Here is an 18,790-nt window from a genome sequence, read left to right on the forward strand (position 1 = left end):
GGTGAATCACCCACAACCGCTCACAACTTGAGTTGGGTCATCCACAAGCTCCGTCGGATGATCACCAAGCTCCTAATCACCACCAAAGGTGTCTAAGTGATGACGATCACCAAGAGTAACAAGCAGGAACTCTCACTTGACCACGACAAGCCTAATGAGAAGGGTGGATGCACACTTTCCTACTCTTGCTTTCACTAATGAGGCCTCTCTCTTGGATTCTCAAATCTCAATCACCTCACTAGGACCTTGCTCTCCTTTGGCAATCTCAAGGATGTTTCTCAACTGTTGAAATGAGCAAAAGTGATCCCTTGAGTGAATAGATGAAGTATTTATAACCCGTCTTTCAAAACAAACCGTTATATGCCTCTACGGGGTGATCGGATGCTCCGATTAGTTCTCCCCATCACCGAGCAGTTAAGTTGTGACCGGACACTAACCAACGTCCGGTCACAAAAACTGCTCTCTGAAACCTTACTGATGTTGATCGGACTCTAGCACCCAGCGTCTGGTCACTTTGCTGCTCAACGTCCGGTCAGTAGCTGGAACCTGACCAGCGTCCAGTCAGCACTGACCGATCGCGTCCGATTAGGATTCTCCCTCTCTTGAACCTTACTGGAGTTGACCGGACTCTAGCACCCAGCGTCCGGTCACAACCAGACGACTTTACCTTGATTAAATGAACTGATCGGACTCTGCTCCAGCGTCCGATCACACCGAAATCAGCGTCCGGTCAATATTTGACCATCCATTCACTTCCAACTCAAAAACATATGTGAATGAAGTTTGCTCCAATTGATTTAAGGGCTATTTAGGAGCTACCTAGTGCTAGATTTGATAAGTGTGCACTACACCTAACCCACTAGACTCACCTAGATCAAGCTACTCGTCCATACCCCGTTAATAGTATGGCCAAAGGAAAAATAAAGTCCTAAACTACTCTAAGTGTCTCTTCAACACCAAACGACATTTAGAACTAGTCCATCCTTAACCTTTTCATCCATCCTTTGAAAACCGAAACGGTTTCCATCGTAGGGGCATGACAACCATGATTGCCCAATCAATTGTCATTACCATGACCTAACTTAATTGCCTCTACAAAACACACGTTAGTCATAGTAATCTCGTATTGTCATTAATCACCGAAACCCAACTAGAGGCCTAGATACTTTCATCACCAAATGATGGTGGAATTCAAATAGAGGTACCAAGGATGTAGATCTGTAGCTACACAACCTTGAGAATAAACCCTTCTTGATCTATAGCAAGATCTCCTCTCGGATCTCCCTCTTCTCCGTCTCTTTTTCTTCTCTTGGAGGCTCTCTCTAGTGCAAGAAGGGGCTCAACTGAATAGTTGTTTCCCCATCCCTTCTATTGCAAGCCAAGTTGCAAATACTAGATGTACACGAGATTGGTCCACTTTCTTGAGCTACATCTATAATGTGTGGGCCTACTCACTAAGAGCAATTGCTCTCCTCAATGCCCACTCATGAGGAGGATTTCCCAACAGTTAGTTGGCAAGCAACAAGTTGAGCACACAAGGCTATACAGTGGCGGGCCTAGATATCAAGTGAATGTAAAGTGGATTATGAAAGAGAAAATGAGACATTGGTAAAAACAACAATAAAAAAGTTTTTATAGACAAATAAAGACAACTATTGTATAGTTTGACTATTACAACTTGACTAGCTTGCCAAATACTTGGCTCTGTTACTGGACTTGCCCTTACTATCATTTCTGCATGACTAAAGAATGAGCCATATTTTTTACAGGTTTCAAGGATGTCAGCGAAGGTTGCTGCGGTAGCACAGTGTTAAATGGAATGCCGCCATATTCATTGCATATCAGAGTGCATGTCCAAATGTAATTGATTATATTTTTTGGGACGGCTTCCATTCTACTGAGAAGGCCTACAAAATTGTAGTGGACTAATCCATTACGCCCGCCCTCGCGCGCGCCGGCAAATCACCTGGTTACGGCACAGGTAAAAAAATATGTTTAATCTTTGCATGCAGTGCATACATATCAAAGAATGGATGCAGCATAAATTTGTTTGTGCTGATCATCAGGTAATTGAAATAGATGAGGAACTTGTAGCTGCAATTGTTAATTATGCGCCTTCCTTAATACAAAAACAGATTATATACCTCTCTTCTACAGTGTGATGGTACCTGATCAGCATCTGTATTTTGCCAATAAATGTCGAAGATAGCCAATGACAGGCAACACCATTATTGAACCACCACCATTTAGACCACCAGAAGGCATGCACAGGCGAGATGGAATAGGAACTAGACTAGAACAATTTTTTAGCTAAGATGAAGCCCAGGGGGCATCTAGAAGTTGTCATGCTGCATAAACCTCATAGGATATAGCAGGTGATTAGATCGTAAAAGTTAGGCGGCCATGTAGTCCCAATAATTTGTAGAAGTTGCAGTGATCGATATATAATAAATTTTAGGTAAAATGTAAATTAAGCATGTATGCATGAAGTAGGCAAGATCTTTTGTAGCCTGCTGAATATCACTTTGTGCCTATTCTTTTTTCAATCAATTTGCAGATAAAAAAACTTTATGACCATTTAGAAGTTGTCAACCTGCACAAACTCTTGATAACCAACAGCAGGTGCTGAAAGCATCAGAATGGATGCATCTATTGTACCAGCTCGTCGAACGTCTATTGATTGACATGTGATTTTCAGAGAGCATCTGAATTTACAGGTAAAATGGAGACGTACTTCCTCCATTTCTGTTTTACAACCTGGGATGTAAGGCAGGTATCATATGCAAGCTTGAACTGCGCGGCTACGCCATATCTATTTTACACATCCTAAAAATACCTATAGATTTGTGAAATGGATTACAGACTAAGGAGAAATAACTGATGTACGTACGGGTCTTTATTCTAAAAATAGAACGCGCGAATAAACCAAAAAGAGGACAGGAAGCAGATGGCAACAATATGCATAGCACAGTCGCAGCTCGTTAGATTAAGCAAGAAAGAGGGCATTACAAAATTGGACAGGTCAATAGGTCTCACAAATTTTGATTGAAAATTAACACAAGAGTAGGATGCATATCTGAACTGATAAGGAAAAAAGCAGGCAAGAAGTTCCAGCTCGGCATCGATCCTCACTATACAGGCTGCAGTAATGTGCAAATGCTAAACATAAGCTACATTTAAACAGGCCGGCCAAACAACCTGCAGTCTCATTTGACGCACGGAAAAGGATAGAGAGTTACACATGGAGCAGGGCGTAGACCTGAATTTATGGAAGACGTGATCATGCCGTGGCACCGCACCGCAGCGGTGCTGTTTTGCACCAGCCTATACAATTCAAGACGAATACAAAGAACGATATTGGTTACAAAAGTTTATCTGTGCATATATACTTTGGTAAAAAAAACGAGACCTCAAACTACTCAACCTGCATGTGCAAATAGGTTTGAGATTCATCCATGAGCCAAAAGATCAGAGTGAGGCAGTCCTCTATGGGTTCTTGGACCTGCACACAATAGGAGCAAGTGAGGTTGTCAATCAATCACTTATCCCAGCCGGAAAAGGGAGTAAAATTGGGGAATTGAATGTCGGTCACATGGATGGTTACCATACCTGAGGCTGCCTGAGCTAGAAAGGGCGAGGGCAAGAGGGAAAGGAGGTGACAGCATAGGTGGCCATCGACGCCGTTCAGGGGAGGAGATGTGATGAAGGGGCTGATGTAGGTCGGCGCCACCAACATTCGAGGGACCACCTAGCCGTCCTCCACCCCTGAGACCTGAGGACAGAATGGATCAAGATTGAACAGACGATTGAGATAGACGAGGGCTGTTTGAAGTGATAATGAGCATAAAAAATCACAAAGATCACATCAATGTAGAAGCCGCAGCATCCCTCATATAGACTGGTACCACCACATTATTTTTACTGGATCATGCATTGACCTTTTGTTTTGTTTCAGTAAGTTATGCCAAAACATACATTATTGCCAAACCATCAAGATTGTTGTTGCTGACAAAAGCAGGGACGCTTCACTGTTAGTAAATGCTAATGCAACATCCCAAAAAATTGCTTCTAGTAAGAACCTGCTATGAACAGGATAGTCATACATGTAAGTAAGTTCAATGGATCTGTTTTTTTTTGTGCAATTAAAAAGTTTCCAAAGCTTCCATGCACATATATCATGTTTTGACAACTGAACATATATGATGGCACTTCTTCCAAATCATTTTTGCAGTGGTCAGAAGCGCCATGGCAGACATGTCATGCCAGAGGCCTCGTACATGGCAACCACGAGAAGCAAGGCAGGCTTCTGTAGAGAAGCAACAGGAGAAACAAAATGACAGAGCACAGAGCAGACCAACCTGCACGTTTGCCATGAGGAACGCAAGAAGCAGTCAGGCAGCTGAGGGGCATCCCGATGAATAAAACAGCTAGGTCTTCACTGTGATGTGGCACACGTTGACAAAATTCATGGCAACACATATGACTATTTCTTCTTTTACTGGCAGCTGCTCCAGCACCTGCATATTTACCGACTACGTATGGAACCTGTATTAATTTCAGAAGTACTGTAATTTTTAGGAATACAACTAACCTAATGTGCTCACGCTATCTCAAACAAATGTGGCCTATACTATCTACAATATCTGATAAAGTAACTTTGGATCATTCATTTCAAAGTGAAGTGCACGAAGAATTCCAAATCCCAGGCTCTCTGGCCCTGTAATGTAAGTAGTGACATTAAGAACATGTGAGGAACCTAACCAAATAAAAAAAATGCAAACCATCCCTGCTATCATGGATAAACAACAGCACAACACAAACATGTAGGAAGTCACTAAGATAATGTAACAACACGTACGACAACAATGCTCTCAGAACCAAGTAATTAATCTTGTGCTTGAAGAGTGAATATAAAGAGAAAAGTATAATGGGGGATATAGAGGAGGAATACGAATTGGATGTTACCTTGCCTGCTAAATGAGAACCGAAGCACTCCAATTATATTTTTCCCAGTCGCATATGGTGGCCAGTTCCCAGTCGCATATTTGGCACAGTAAGCTAATGCTTAAATGTGGATGAGTTCTTACTATGCCACCACTTTGCAAGGGTATGAATGCTTCTCAAAATAAATAACCACCATGGCCGCTGCAGCTATTAATTTTACAATTAATTTTATTTAGTTGCACATGATATATCATATTGAGCCATGATTCCCATTGTTTTTCTAACTGTATTTTACTTGGCTTAATACTTCCGTTTGTTTTTATGGCCACCATATGCAACAACAACAACAACAACAACAAAGCCTTGTTTGGGACTTAAAGGCTTTGTTGTTGTTGTTGTTGTTGTTGCATATGGTGGCCATAAAAACAAACGGAAGTATTAAGCCAAGTAAAATACAGTTAGAAAAACAATGGGAATCATGGCTCAATATGATATATCATGTGCAACTAAATAAAATTAATTGTAAAATTAATAGCTGCAGCGGCCATGGTGGTTATTTATTTTGAGAAGCATTCATACCTTGCAAAGTGGTGGCATAGTAAGAACTCATCCACATTTAAGCATTAGCTTACTGTGCCAAATATCTCATATTTACGTAGATCCCCATAAAGGCAAGGGCACCTGTATCAACTTACATAGCACGGCAAAAACATATATCCTCTAAAAAAAGAAAATATGAGAAATCTACGAACAATCCAACCTATGTATATAATAGAGAGGGCACTGAGTAATTTAGCAGGTCTACATAGAACCTAAATTGAGTTGGTAACACATCCAAATGCTAAACTATTAGTAGTAATCAAACACGATGCGTGGACGAACAGTAATGAGGAAGAACACATAGTGTCAGCCGCCGCCGGTATAATCTAGCTGATGACCACAGGGACAGATACGCGGGAGTACAACATGGAATAAAACCTGAATCAAAACGAAAGATGAGAAGCGTGGGGAAATTACCAGGGGTCGGCAATGAGGAACACGAGGCAGGGGCGATGCTGGATCGGAGAACCTTCGAAGACGGACCAGCAGACCAAGACGGAGCAAACGCAGGTCCTGGCCCCCGGCGCGTGGAGCTGGCAAATGATCCCACCTCCGGCACGAACTCAGGAAGGCCACAGGTGAGGGGACCCTGAGCATGGCGCCCGCGATACCTAGGGTTTCGGCGGACTGTGCGCTCGGGTCCTGCACGGGGACAGCGAGGCCCCGGCTGCTGCGCGTGCAGCGCGCGGGTGGCGCCTCGCGCTCCGGCGATGCCGCGAGGCGAGGAGGGAAGCAGAGAGGGAGGAAGGGGCAGCGGCGGTCGTCGTGTCGGAGACGGCGCGACGCGAGACGTGAAGGAGAGAGCGATGGGGAGAGAGAGGAGGGGGCGACGAGAAGACTCAGGAAACAGAAGCGGAAGCACGCGGAGTATATATTTGCTTTTGTGGATTCGGTGGATAAGCCGGAGAATCCGAGAAGAAACGATGAAAAGCCGGATAAGCTAAGGAGAAGCACGAGGAGCCGCTTCAGACGAAATTTGATTCAATAGATCTGGACCGCAGGACCAAAGATCGAACGGACGAGGGAATTTCGGATGACGTGGATAGTCTGAGCGACGGCCTAGGCTCATCGGCTTAATGATAGTAAATAAGCTCGTTCAGGAAGCTTCGAAGTACCTGCTGAGGTGAAGAAATTGTTGTTGCACGCTCTACAATAGTTTTAATGCTCCCATAGAACAACCTGACCATTTCCACATTTCAATGCCACTTGCCAAATGTACGAAACATATAACATTTGGTCTGTTTGGCTTACTTTATATTCAGCTTGTTCGGCTTCTTTTTTTCAACTGAAACAGTATTTTTTCTCATAATAATTCAACTGAAACAATATTTTTCAGCCAGTTTTAACTTTCAGATCAACGAACGGGACCATTTACTCCTAAACACCTAATGAAAGGCTCCCTCCTCCGCATGTCTACACCGACAGTTACTATTCACTCGAACATCGCTGTTCACGCGCTAATTATTGTTTGTCCGCCAGTCACTGTGCAACGTCTGCTTCAAATACGGTTCGACACTGTTTAGGACTGTTGTTTTATTGTTCCAAACGCCTTTTACTGCTCGCGTCACTGCTCACGTACCTTCCTCCCTGTGCACGTGCAGCGAAGCGCTCGTTCTCAACCTGGTACACATTGTGCGCCAATTCTATACAGATAATTCATAATGTTCAGCTCAAAAATCCTTACAACTATGTTGTACAGAACGACGACAGATCTGTAACTAGTTGTAACAACAATCAGTTCAATATACATTCTTTGCTACGGTTACCCTATTGGTAGTTACCTGTGACTTTTGTGAGGTATAAAAACGTGAGAAATCATCCTTCGTCATGCCCTGTTTGGATTCATATTGGTAATAATTAGCAACTAAAAAAATAGAAAGAGTGACTTCAAACTAGCCTTTTACTATGGCCTTCATTAAAATATAGGATTACGTATTAATATTTAGACAGAAATAGGAAAAACATAGAATTGAAATGACTATGCAATTGAAATTCTATAAGAATCTAGAATGCAGGAAACTGACAATAGCAAGATCATAGGATTCCTAAGACACAAAGGAAAAGAAAACACGCTTATTTTGCCCCAAAATTCGTATCCAAAATTTTATCTTTTTGTTTTGTTTTTTTTAGGGGAATGACCTACCACGGGCGGCATCAAGTGTTTAATGGGCCTTGTTAGTGTGTGTTGCTGGGCTGTGCAAGTCGCTGGCAAAAATAATAGCACGCTGGTATGGGTCGTTTACTCGTTTAGTAGTCTATCATGAGGTAATGAAGAACCGATGGAGGTTTTTTTAAGGAAGAACTGCCGATTGGAAAGATGGCAGCACGAGACCGAACGAGGAATCGTGTGTCAGCGATGGAGCCATTTGGATCAACATCAGGTCGTGGACGCACATCCAAAACAAACAGCAAAGATTTGGGATCAGCTACTTCCCCAGATTGCGCTAGACACGTTTCCTTCCTTCCCCTTGGTCGTTTGGGGTCTCCCGATGTCAGCTGCAGGGTCCCTTGCCTGCTTCTAAACGTCGTGTAGCTCATCCTCACCAGGAACAAGCCATATGGCAGGAGAAGAGGCATTCAGGGGGATCGAATAGAACAAAACGACGGGGGCGACAACGACGCAGGCTTATCATAGTGCGAATCGAGCATATTTCGTGTAGATGTAATAATAGATACTAATATAATTGTGATGAAAGGGGCCCGTGCTGAGCGTGGTAGGGCAGGGAGGATTTTGTCCTGCCACCGGTGGCAGCCAGCGTGTGTCGATCGGACCACCAAACAGACCCATGGCGTAACAAGAGTAAACGGGCGTTGAATCCACCTGCAGACGCTTGACATTTGGAGCACCAATGGTTTGTAGTACTTTACACTACGGTGACAACGAAACGCATGTCATCTTATCTGAGTCCAAGTAAACTGAAGGAGCACAAAACTCTCAGCTGAGTGCAAGACTGTAGCAGTGGCAGGTTTCAGAGAAGGGGATCTGATCTGCATAACCATCCATGTGAAAACCAACAGGGGAGCTGGGAATAAACTTAAGTTAATCCCAGGTGGAGGCAACAGCTAGAGGTAGAATTTGACCTGTTTGCCATGGACGTCCGTTGTTTTTTTACCATGGACCTGCCCGCAGCACCTAGTGCAATATCTCCACACCACACGTGTGATCAAGAGAAGGCAGCTGGCAAACATACAAAGTACAAGACCTGCAGTAGATACACACAAAAGTGCTCGGTCCGGAGTTCTTACCAGTGCTGTCAGTAACATCAGCGCGTAACACGAGCCCAGACGGAACGGAGCGGCGCTCTCTCTTTCTCCTGCCACCAAGTGACGTGCAAACCAACAAACGCAAGCAGGCTGGGAACGCAGACTGCAGAGGCCCTCCTCCGGCACAGCCAAGTAAACAACTCTGCCGTCGCGGCATTGGACACAGCACGCGCGTGCGGACAGCCGCCCTCCGAATTTCCCCCCGCGGTCGCTCCGTCGTCTTCCTCCTCCCCGTCCCTTTCGCCTCGGCTAGACATCCACGGCGACCTAATACGTACATATATGGAGCAGTGGGTGGCCTGGCCGAGCAAAAGCATTGATTCTTCTTCTTCAGCTCACCTCAGCTGCATACTAGCAGAAGCTCACCTCAGCCACCAACTAGCAGAGCAGTTGGTGGCCTGGCCGGAGAAGATTCTTCTTCTTCTCCTCCTTCTCGAGGGGTCCCCTTCTCTTTCCTTTTCCAGTGTGTAGGCCAGGGAGTGCTTAGGCAGAGAGGATCGAGATGCAGCGGCACACGGGGCGGGACATGTGGGACGTGGACGAGTGCCAGAGCCCGCGCATGGGCAGCGTCATCCTCGGCGTCGACGGCGGCGCCAGCAACACCGTCTGCGTCTGCATCCCCGCCGCCATGCCCTTCAACGACCCGCTCCCGGTCCTCTCCCGCACCGTCGCCGGCTGCTCCAACCACAACTCCGTCGGAGGTAACACCACCTGGACTCGCTCAACGATCGCAGCTCCATGCTCTGCACAAGTTTCCTGCAGTGACGAGTAATGATCGAGATGGATAACAAACCAGTAAACGATCCTGTGGGATTTTCCTGCTGGTTAAAATAAAAAAAAATGTAAAAGTACTAAAAGAAGCTGTTGTTTACTTTTCTTGTTCCGATTGTTCAGAGGACAGGGCAAGGGAGACACTGGAGAGAGTGATGTCACAGGCGCTGCTAAAGGCGCGCCGGCGACGATCAAATGTCTGCGCCGTCTGCTTGGCCGTAGCAGGCGTCAACCATCCGATCGATCAGCAGAGAATGCTGGATTGGCTCAGGTCAGTCTAGTATATATACACACACCCAATTTAGCAAAACATTATAATTCAGACAGTTGTCAACTGAAACTGCAGTCTATTTTTCAGTTAAGTTCCTCTCCGACTGAGTGCAGGCAAACACTCTTTTTCAGGGACATATTTCCAAGCCATGTCAAGCTGTTCGTGGAGAACGATGCGGTGGCGGCGTTGGCCAGTGGAACCATGGGCAAGCTGCACGGATGCGTGCTGATCGCAGGGACAGGGACCATAGCTTATGGGTTCACCAGTGATGGCAGGGAAGCCCGAGCAGCAGGTGCAGGGCCGGTTCTAGGTGATTGGGGCAGGTTAGTCAAAAAGGACTATGTTTTCTAATCCATGACAGTAACTTTAATACAAGAGAATTGAATCAGTTAGTGGAAGCTGGTTCATATATATAGTCTATGTCAATGTGGCTGCCATTGGTGGATTTGTTTGACCGGTTTGCATGGCATCTCACATGCAGTGGATATGGGATTTCTGCCCAGGCATTGACAGCAGTGGTGAGAGCTTATGATGGCCGGGGCCCTGAAACGGTGCTTACAAACAACATGCTTGACTTCCTTGGACTGGCATCGCCAGACGAATTGATAGGGTAATCCATCTTCGCTCGCTGAACTTACTGTTTCAGCTTTACATAGAAAGACCAACCTGAAAATAGTTCAACAAACAAATCTAAACACTTCTATAGCGCAGTTTCACCAAACGGATTAAGATATCAATCTAGTTTGACTACTGACTGGCCCTATTTTAAGTAGAGGAGCATATTCCATAGTCTAGGATTGGTAAGTCGATAAAAAACTTGTCAAGTTACGATAACCATTTTGTTACAAGGTACAAGTGACAACTTCTACTTACCTGTTCATTGTTCTGACAACAGATGGACATATGAAGACCAATCATGGGCTCGTATTGCTGACCTTCTTCCAGTTGTGGTAGAATCAGCTGAAAGTGGTGATGAGGTGGCAAACAAGATCCTACACAATTCAGTTGGGGAACTAGCTTCCAGTGTCAAGGCTGTAGTGCAAAGGCTTGACCTTGGTGGTGAAGGTGACACAAGAATCCTCTCTGATTTTTTGCCCCCTGAAATACATGTATAGTTTGCATATATATCTAATAATAGAGTTATCTCATTATAAAAAAAATGATTTTTGGTAAAGAAAACAGTTGTTATATAGAACTAAACAAGACCGTCAAAGTTGCATTTACTAGAAGGCCTCATGGAAGAATTTCTTAAGATGTTTCTACTTCGCAGATGGCAAGCATCCATTTCCACTTGTTATGGTTGGTAAAGTTCTTGAGGCAAACAAAAGGTGGGACATTGGGAAAGAAGTGATCGATTGTGTTACCAAGAATTACCCAGGTGCCTATCCAATACATCCCAAGGTGAGCAGAATATAACAAATATTCTTCAGATTAGCAATCTTCAAGAACTAATTAGCTGAATAGTGGAAACAAATATCTCAGAGAAGATTTAGTGGGGAAGCAAAAAACTGATCTGTGTATATGCTTGAACAATATCGGATATAGACAGTTTACAAACTGATACATGCTCAGATCCTACTACAAAATTTGCCAAATTAGTATTTATGAGGTCTGTATCTGCTTGTACCTGCAGGTGGAGCCAGCTGTTGGTGCAGCTTTATTAGCCTGGAATGCTATAGCAAGCGAATTAGATGGCGATATTAGAACTGTTCAATAATGAAACATCCTACAAATTATTGTATATTATGTTTTAGTGCTGAATCATCACCTAGCCTTTTGCATTTGCTGTAACAGATTGCTTGAAAAGGTTGTAATCTTCTCGAAAAAGAAAGGTTTACAACAAGGAATTTGATTTAGTGGTAATTTCTTTCGATAAAAATAGAATAACAGAAATAAAATGTGTGTCAATATACGTGATTTGTTCTGGTGAAATTTGAAATAGTCATCAAATCTGTGATAGCAAGCATGATAGCAAGCAAGTAACTCCACTTACCACAGTTTCTGTCTTCTGCTGCTCATGCAAACAACCAAGCAATGGCAACAGTAAGTTATAGCAATCAGCCATGCATACATCACTCAAATGCTCAATCACTATGGAATTTCAATTTCTTTTAAAGAAACTACTAATGAAGTTTTAGTCATAAATATAGATCAAGCAACTTGAGATAACTATGTATACAAAATCTATTTCATTGCCCTAGAAAGGTTTGTTTCCTCGAAAATGGACAAATGTTGTACATAAGATCTGTACAGGTTTACAAGACCATTAGTACAAACCAGGACACCAAAATTTATAAGTTACTATGCTTACAATATGACTAGAGCTTGTAGCTAAGTTATATCTATATAGGCTGCCGATTAAAATGCGATCACCCTCACAAAATTTGAACTATCATAATTTGTACATTAGAAGGTGTATTCACTTCTACATACATCATACAGGACGTGAATCCGATCATCTGCAGAGTGAGCAGCGACAGTATAACTGCATCCATTACCAAATGATGTTTAGAAAAATGCATTGCTACAGTTAGAAATATATTACAGCTCAATGCCCTTGAAATGCATAGCCTAGGTTTCAAAATTCAGTCGAATGGACTACCTCAGCTTTTTTCTGGCTGCAGATTTGCGGTGTTAATTTGGCCACGGATCAATTTCATAGCCTTGCAATGGTATGCTGTTCCTCCACCATGAAATTAATATCTCTCATGTCCCTTAAGCCACTATAAACTAAAATCCCCAATAAGGAAATAATCAGTCATCGCACTTCATAAAAAAAAATCTGCTCTAAAGGAAACATAAAACATTCAATCAAGCATAGTGTTGAAAGAGTAGCATATATGCATGTCTGAGGTTGTGAGTCATATATGCACATACATTTTGTGGCATGTGCATATTCTTGATGGAGGATTTCATCAATGTGATGACAATACAATGCCGCATCAGTAATTAAATATAGAGTAGCATATGGGGATTTTTAGGTAGCTTATTGGTTAAACTACTCAGACCAAACCCACCAGAAGTAGGATGCCACACCTTCATTGGTGGTTACGAGTAACTGCTTTTTGCCTTCCTCTAAGAAGAGTTATGTAATCACAATGTGGTATGAATATGAATGAATATAATTTTTTGCATATAATTTGTAATGGATGTTTAGCAAAAGTACAGGTACAAGGTAGCGTTGTGGTATCAAAATATAGGAGTTCACATCACAATAATTTTTCATGAACATTTGGCAATATCAGAAATGCATCCAACTGGGTTGGAGCCTTGCTTCTATGAAAAATACAGCTTGAAGGTATTCATATAGTGATTGATAAGAAAGTACCAGCTCACCTTGCTGCTCCAACTTATGTTGTATCTTGTAAGTCCTCTTTTTGTCTGCTTCTTATACCTGCAACAAGCTTGCATGTCTTCAAGAAAGCATCCAATAGCTGCATGCACAGCATCAATTATGAATTATACTCTGCCCTTCTGATATGAATGAATCATCATAAGAGACCACGTACAAGCATCTCAATATGAACAGAAGAATCATATTGTGAGTTCTCAGGTATAATAGAGAAAATACAAAATAAATACAGTTGCAAAGTTTTTGTTTTAAAAAAAAGGCACTTCACATGTAAAGAAGCACCAGTCGAATGATTAAGAACTAGGGAAGATAGGAGAAATTAAAATATTGACACTTGAGAGAATTACCACAGGATGATGCTGAAAAACAGGAGAGTAGTGCTCAAGAGTTACGTATATCTTTTGAACAAGACTCAAGAGTGCATTAACCTTGTCTCCCATAATGTCGACCTAAATAACAACAACAACAACAACAACAAAGCCTTTAAGTCTCAAACAAGTTGGGGTAGGCTAGAGTTGAAACCCAGCAGAAGCAATCAAGGTTCAGACACGTGAATAGCTGTTTTCCAAGCACTCCTATCTGAGGCTAAGTCTTTAGGTATATTCCATCATTTCAAGTCTCATTTTATTGCCTCTACCTAAGTCAACTTCGGTCTTCCTCTGCCTCTCTTCACGTTACTATCCTGGCTTAGGATTCCACTACGCACCGGTGCCTCTGAAGGTCTCCATTAGACATGTCCAAACCATCTCAATCGGTGTTGGACAAGCTTTTCTTCAATTGGTGCTACCCCTAATCTATCACGTATATCATCGTTCCAAACTCGATCCCTTCTTGTATGACCGCAAATTCAACGCAACATACGAATTTCCGCGACACTTATCTGTTGAACATGTCGTCTTTTCGTAGGCCAACATTCTGCACCATACAACATAGCTTTTGTGGTACCCTTTTGTCACATAGGACACCAGAACAAAACATTTAAGCAAGTTGCGATGTTAATTTGAAACAGCATGTGTTCTTGTAGTCTAATAGAAGCATAGTCCAACAACAACCGATCAGGGATAAATATCAAAGCAGAAGGGGTTCAAATCAACAGTGACTCACTTGCATGCTATCAGAATATCTAATTGACATCATCTTGCTTTTCAATTAAAATTACCATGCTGATTAAAAAGATAATGAATGAACATCCTGCCTAAACATCTATGAGAATTACTTTATAATGTGCACTTTACTACAGAAATGAAAAAGGCACATAATGGACCAAATAAATTCAATGCACCTAGCAGATTACTCAAATTGATCTGATCTGTTTCTAAAAATAAGCAAAGCTGAGAGTATTCTGTCTTTATGGTGTGAGTGGGTTCTAATGTGTACAGGTTCTAAAGCCTTTGTCTTCTTAATATAATGATATGCAGTTATCCTACGTGTTCCAGAAACAAAAAGGAGTATTCTATCTTGCTCAAACTTCATTGTTTGCAGTCTTAAACTCCTAAATGCAGCTATTTGACACATGAATGAGCATGAGCCTTGGATGAGATCCTTGAATATTTGCATGCATGTCAAACAGAGAGAAATCACTTTGTGCTGGACTGTAAAAAAAAAAAAAAAAAAAAAAAAAAAAAAAAAAAAAAAAAAAAACTGTACAAAGAAGTAAATAATTTGAGCACGTATGGAAAACATACCTCAGATTCAGCTTTTCGAAGCTCAGAACGTCTTGTGTCAAGCATTTGCTTATACCACAGGCCCTTCTTTGTCAGTACGATGGCCTGTTGTACCATATGGTTGCATCGATCATTCAGATTTTCAGTCCTGAATGCAACAACAATCTTTTATCAGTTTGTGCTAGCATCAAGAGTATGGATTATTCGACAACAAAAAGGATTTTTACAAGCACTATTTTGCATCCAACCTAAAACACAAGCCAGGTTCTCAAAAAAAGAAGTCAATAGTCATACCACAGTCATAAAAAAAACATGCTGAAATATTTTATTTTGCATTCTGAAAGCAAAAAGAAAAAGGGCGTGCAATAGTTTTCAGAAGGGGGGTGCTAGATGCGCATACTTTTTCTCGTTTCCTTTTATATCTTCTGGCATTCTATGCTCAATCTCCACAAATTCTTTTGACAAATCCATGATAGATACCAGGATGCAATCAAGCTGTTTTTCTTGCTCTCTTTTACCTAGGATATCACTGTGATTCAACCTTTTTGTTTCCATTTCCTTTACGGTGGTTGAGGCAATTTCTAAAACCTGATTCAGCTTGATGAGCTCTTCATACTGTATATCTGGATCAGAAATCTCACATGATCTTTGTGGCTCCATCTCAATATCACGGAGAATCATTTCCTCACTGTCTTGCTTGATTAGCTCTAGATCTTGCTGATTATTTTGGATGGAATGCTCTTTTTCTAGCATTGACAACTTTTCCTTTCGCTTCTGGTTTTCTTCATTAGATAAACACAATGCCTTGCCCTTTTCTGAGAGCGCGGCTTCAAGTGAGGACACTTTTGCACGGAAACTTTGCGCAATATCCTCCAAGGCATTCCTATGACTATCAACCAATTTTCTCGTAACAGTTTGGTAAATTTCATCTCTGATAGTACTTTCAACGAAAAGATCCTCATATTCTACTTTAGTGCTGTTGATTTGTCTCAAAAGTTGTTTTTCTAATGAATATTGAAGTGACATTTTCCTGGTGGCATCAGATATTTGGCTCGATAATTCCTGAATATTCTTTGTCTCCTCTGCAAGCAAACACCGAAGATGCTGGTTTTCACGGTATAGCGAATCAATTCTACTGTTCAATTTGCTCCTTTCATCAAGTGCATCATTGTTACTGCAGATTGTAGGTGCTGCTGCTGCCATTCCATTGGACATGATTTGGTCAAATCTTGAAATGACCTCAGGGAATTTCCTCCTTAAAGGCTCAAATTCTACATCATATTTAAGAGACAATGACCATTTCTCTCGTTTGAATTTGAACAGTTCTTCTGTTTTCTCTTGCAAATCCAACTCATGCAGCCTTTTTAATTTACTGATCTCAGATCTGAAATAGTTAAGCATTTCTTGTCTAGTCATGCCCTTCAGATGTCGGAAGTCAGATCTTTCTGATATAACTTCACTGAGACTTATAGATTTCTGTGTTGCAGAATTCTGGCTTTCCCCGGAAGACAGAGAGTGATCCTGGTGTGTTCGCTTTCTGAAAAATCTGAACTTCCATCTGTCGCTCCAGTTACCCAAACTTTCATGCCTACAGAGGGAAATTTGTGGTTCCTCTTCAGAAGGTAACAGAATATTAGAAATAGCAATCAGATCTTCACGTATGGAAGCACACCGCACCACAGTTTCCTGCCAGTTTTTTCTTAGACTGTTCACCATGGAACTGTGCTCATACAGTTTCCTCTCGAGTTCACCCCGAAGACCTCTAACACAGTCTCCAATAATAATGCCGGTGACTTCTAACTGTAACTCATGCTCCCACTGAAGATCATTGATTGAAGAAATGACCACTGTGAGCATCTCTCTAATTTGTCGGAACACCACAACCAGCAGCAACTTCAAGCTGTTGAACCCATCATCTTTCTCAGCTAGCTTCCCAACATGGCATACTGTACAGCATGAACCATTTGCATCAGATTTGTGAGCCAAGTTATAGCTTTTGAAGACCCTTATGTCCTCGGAGAGCTTATTAAGCTGTCGATCAACTTCCACTTTCATCAAATCTAAGTATTCTGTATAAGAAACTTCTACATTTGCATCCAGAAGGTGCTGATGTAACCTTGAAACTACAGTTGCAAATTCTTCAAAGTTGTTTGCGACATCAGAGCAGCAATTGTGAGACAACAAACCTGACGACAGCACAATTGCATCCTTGAACTCGTTAAAAGGCCCGTTGAACAAGGACAGGCCACTCTGAGCAGTACACCAGGATTGGTTAATGGTGGCCGGTCTAGTCAATCTACCAAGAAAGGGGTCCATTCTTTCATCCACCACCTGCAACATATATTGTTTAAGATTTGTCAGTCGATAGTAAACTTAGAACGCCAACTCTAATATGAATGTACAAACTGAGGCAAATAAATTTGATGCCTCTCATGAAAACAAGATATACTTGATTTCATAGGAAATGAGATTAGTAACTTAACCATGCAAGTTTCTCTCTTGGTTAAAAGAAAATAGTTCATGATAGTAGATACCCAATAGATCTACCAGAGGTGGTTCGTTACTAACATTGTAAATGGAATTATGGAAATAAGTAAATCTATGTGAAAGTAAGGCACAGGCACACAATAACTAATCATGGATTAAGTCACAAAGTCAAATGGGATTAGAAAAATACCGATGATGGAATGATGCCTCAACTAGACCTTAACAACATGAACGAGTCAACTAGGCATGTTACTATTTTTCTGTACCTTTTTTTTGCTGACATGTTATAAGTTACCTTATTCATTATCCAAAAAAAATAAGGTACCTAACCAAAGAAAAAACAGAACACTTACTATGATCCATGCTTCAGCGAAACACCCAAAAATGCACAACCTGATGTTGAATGTTTAAGCGATGTTGAATTATAGTTGAATATGCAACAGATGTAAAACTTGCGTGGCATACTATCTGTAACATTGCTCCAGGATTAGCGTAATAATAACTAGCAAGTAGCAACTGAAATGCATCACTGTTCTCAAATTCACTAACCGGAAGTATTTACCATCCAGTAGAGCTAACGCAGAGTAGAGGAACTCTGGTGACAGATGAGAAGTAATAGGATTGCAGGACGGGAACAGAACACCAGTACCAGATAATTATTCCATTCCTCCTCTCTCACTCACAGCCACGGCCACAACCAGCCGCGGTAAAAACGTGCCGATGTAACCAACAGCAGTGAAGTACTGGACACTGCAAGCTGAGCAGAGCAATTCACCCCGGTGCTGCTCCTCTCCGCCCCAAAACCCCACGCCCTCCCGCACCAAAAGCAGAGCACGCTCAGAAGCAATGAAGCCACCGGACTCCGCGCGTCCACCTCGATCCTCCAGAACGGCAAGCAAAACCCTAGCGAACACGCCCGCGAATTGTCTCAAGCTACAGCCACGAAGCATGACAGCGTCGACCATCCCCGCTCCGAACCGCGCCAGCCAATTCGAGCAGCCCAAACCCCAACAAACCACCACGAAATTCCGAACGCACAAGCACGGAGCGACTTACAGGCTGGATCCGCGCCATTGGGAGGAGCCGGGGAGGCCGCTTCAGCGCCCCGTACGTCGGGGCCGTGGCGGACAGCGGCGGGGGGTGGTGTTCAGCTGCTGCTCCCCGCCCAGCGCGTGCCGGGCTGGGGATATCGGCGGCAGTAGAAGAGGAGGGGTGGGGTGGTGGTGGTGAATCGGAGCCCTGGCGGTAACGAATTGGCTTGGATTTGATCGGTGATCGCGACGAGGAAGACGACGACGCGGCCGCTGCGGTGCGCTCACTTGCGGCCAAACGAACCGAGAGGAGAAGCGGAGAACGAGTCACCTCAGCACGCCTGGAAGAGGAGGGTCAAACAGGCATCGGGCCGAGCGCGGAGTAACGGCGGGATGGGGGCGGCGC

General features: G+C 42.8%; 3 protein-coding genes across 8 annotated transcripts; 1 reads left to right on the top strand and 2 right to left on the bottom strand.

Annotated features, from left to right (window-relative positions):
- Positions 1-1,609: 1,609 nt before the first annotated feature.
- On the bottom strand, positions 1,610-7,373 carry LOC136548016 (uncharacterized). The gene is made up of 9 exons (XM_066539677.1): positions 7,352-7,373; positions 7,124-7,187; positions 6,660-6,723; positions 5,962-6,507; positions 4,966-4,984; positions 4,359-4,517; positions 3,610-3,772; positions 3,425-3,502; positions 1,610-3,324 (listed from the first exon to the last, which is right to left on the bottom strand). Exons 1-8 carry the CDS (start codon positions 7,371-7,373, stop codon positions 3,487-3,489), a joined length of 1,053 nt encoding a protein of 350 aa, XP_066395774.1. The 3' UTR covers positions 1,610-3,324; positions 3,425-3,486.
- A 1,343-nt stretch (positions 7,374-8,716) lies between these two features.
- On the top strand, positions 8,717-11,697 carry LOC136549379 (uncharacterized). The gene is made up of 7 exons (XM_066540625.1): positions 8,717-9,509; positions 9,703-9,850; positions 9,982-10,173; positions 10,332-10,460; positions 10,746-10,915; positions 11,121-11,251; positions 11,484-11,697. The coding sequence occupies exons 1-7, from the start codon at positions 9,311-9,313 to the stop codon at positions 11,565-11,567; spliced, it is 1,053 nt and encodes a 350-aa protein (XP_066396722.1). The 5' UTR covers positions 8,717-9,310; the 3' UTR covers positions 11,568-11,697.
- LOC136549377 (WPP domain-associated protein-like) lies at positions 10,820-18,714 on the bottom strand. Of its 6 annotated transcripts, XR_010781891.1 has the most exons (9): positions 18,410-18,714; positions 17,903-18,256; positions 17,707-17,821; positions 15,267-17,197; positions 14,888-15,014; positions 13,550-13,651; positions 13,187-13,284; positions 12,453-12,580; positions 11,850-12,335 (listed from the first exon to the last, which is right to left on the bottom strand). XR_010781891.1 is itself a non-coding variant. In XM_066540624.1 (6 exons), exons 1-5 carry the CDS (start codon positions 18,425-18,427, stop codon positions 13,201-13,203), a joined length of 2,262 nt encoding a protein of 753 aa, XP_066396721.1. In that variant the 5' UTR covers positions 18,428-18,714; the 3' UTR covers positions 11,282-11,523; positions 13,187-13,200. The 6 variants fall into 6 exon arrangements, 1 of the variants encoding a protein (XP_066396721.1); XR_010781890.1 differs by lacking the exons at positions 11,850-12,335; positions 12,453-12,580; positions 17,707-17,821; positions 17,903-18,256 and adding exons at positions 10,820-10,948; positions 11,478-11,515; XR_010781889.1 differs by lacking the exons at positions 11,850-12,335; positions 12,453-12,580; positions 17,707-17,821; positions 17,903-18,256 and adding exons at positions 10,820-10,948; positions 11,478-11,523.
- Between the last annotated feature and the right edge of the window lie 76 nt (positions 18,715-18,790).

The sequence above is a fragment of the Miscanthus floridulus genome, chromosome 4 (assembly GCF_019320115.1).
Source record: "Miscanthus floridulus cultivar M001 chromosome 4, ASM1932011v1, whole genome shotgun sequence".
In the NCBI taxonomy this organism is placed as follows: domain Eukaryota; kingdom Viridiplantae; phylum Streptophyta; class Magnoliopsida; order Poales; family Poaceae; genus Miscanthus; species Miscanthus floridulus.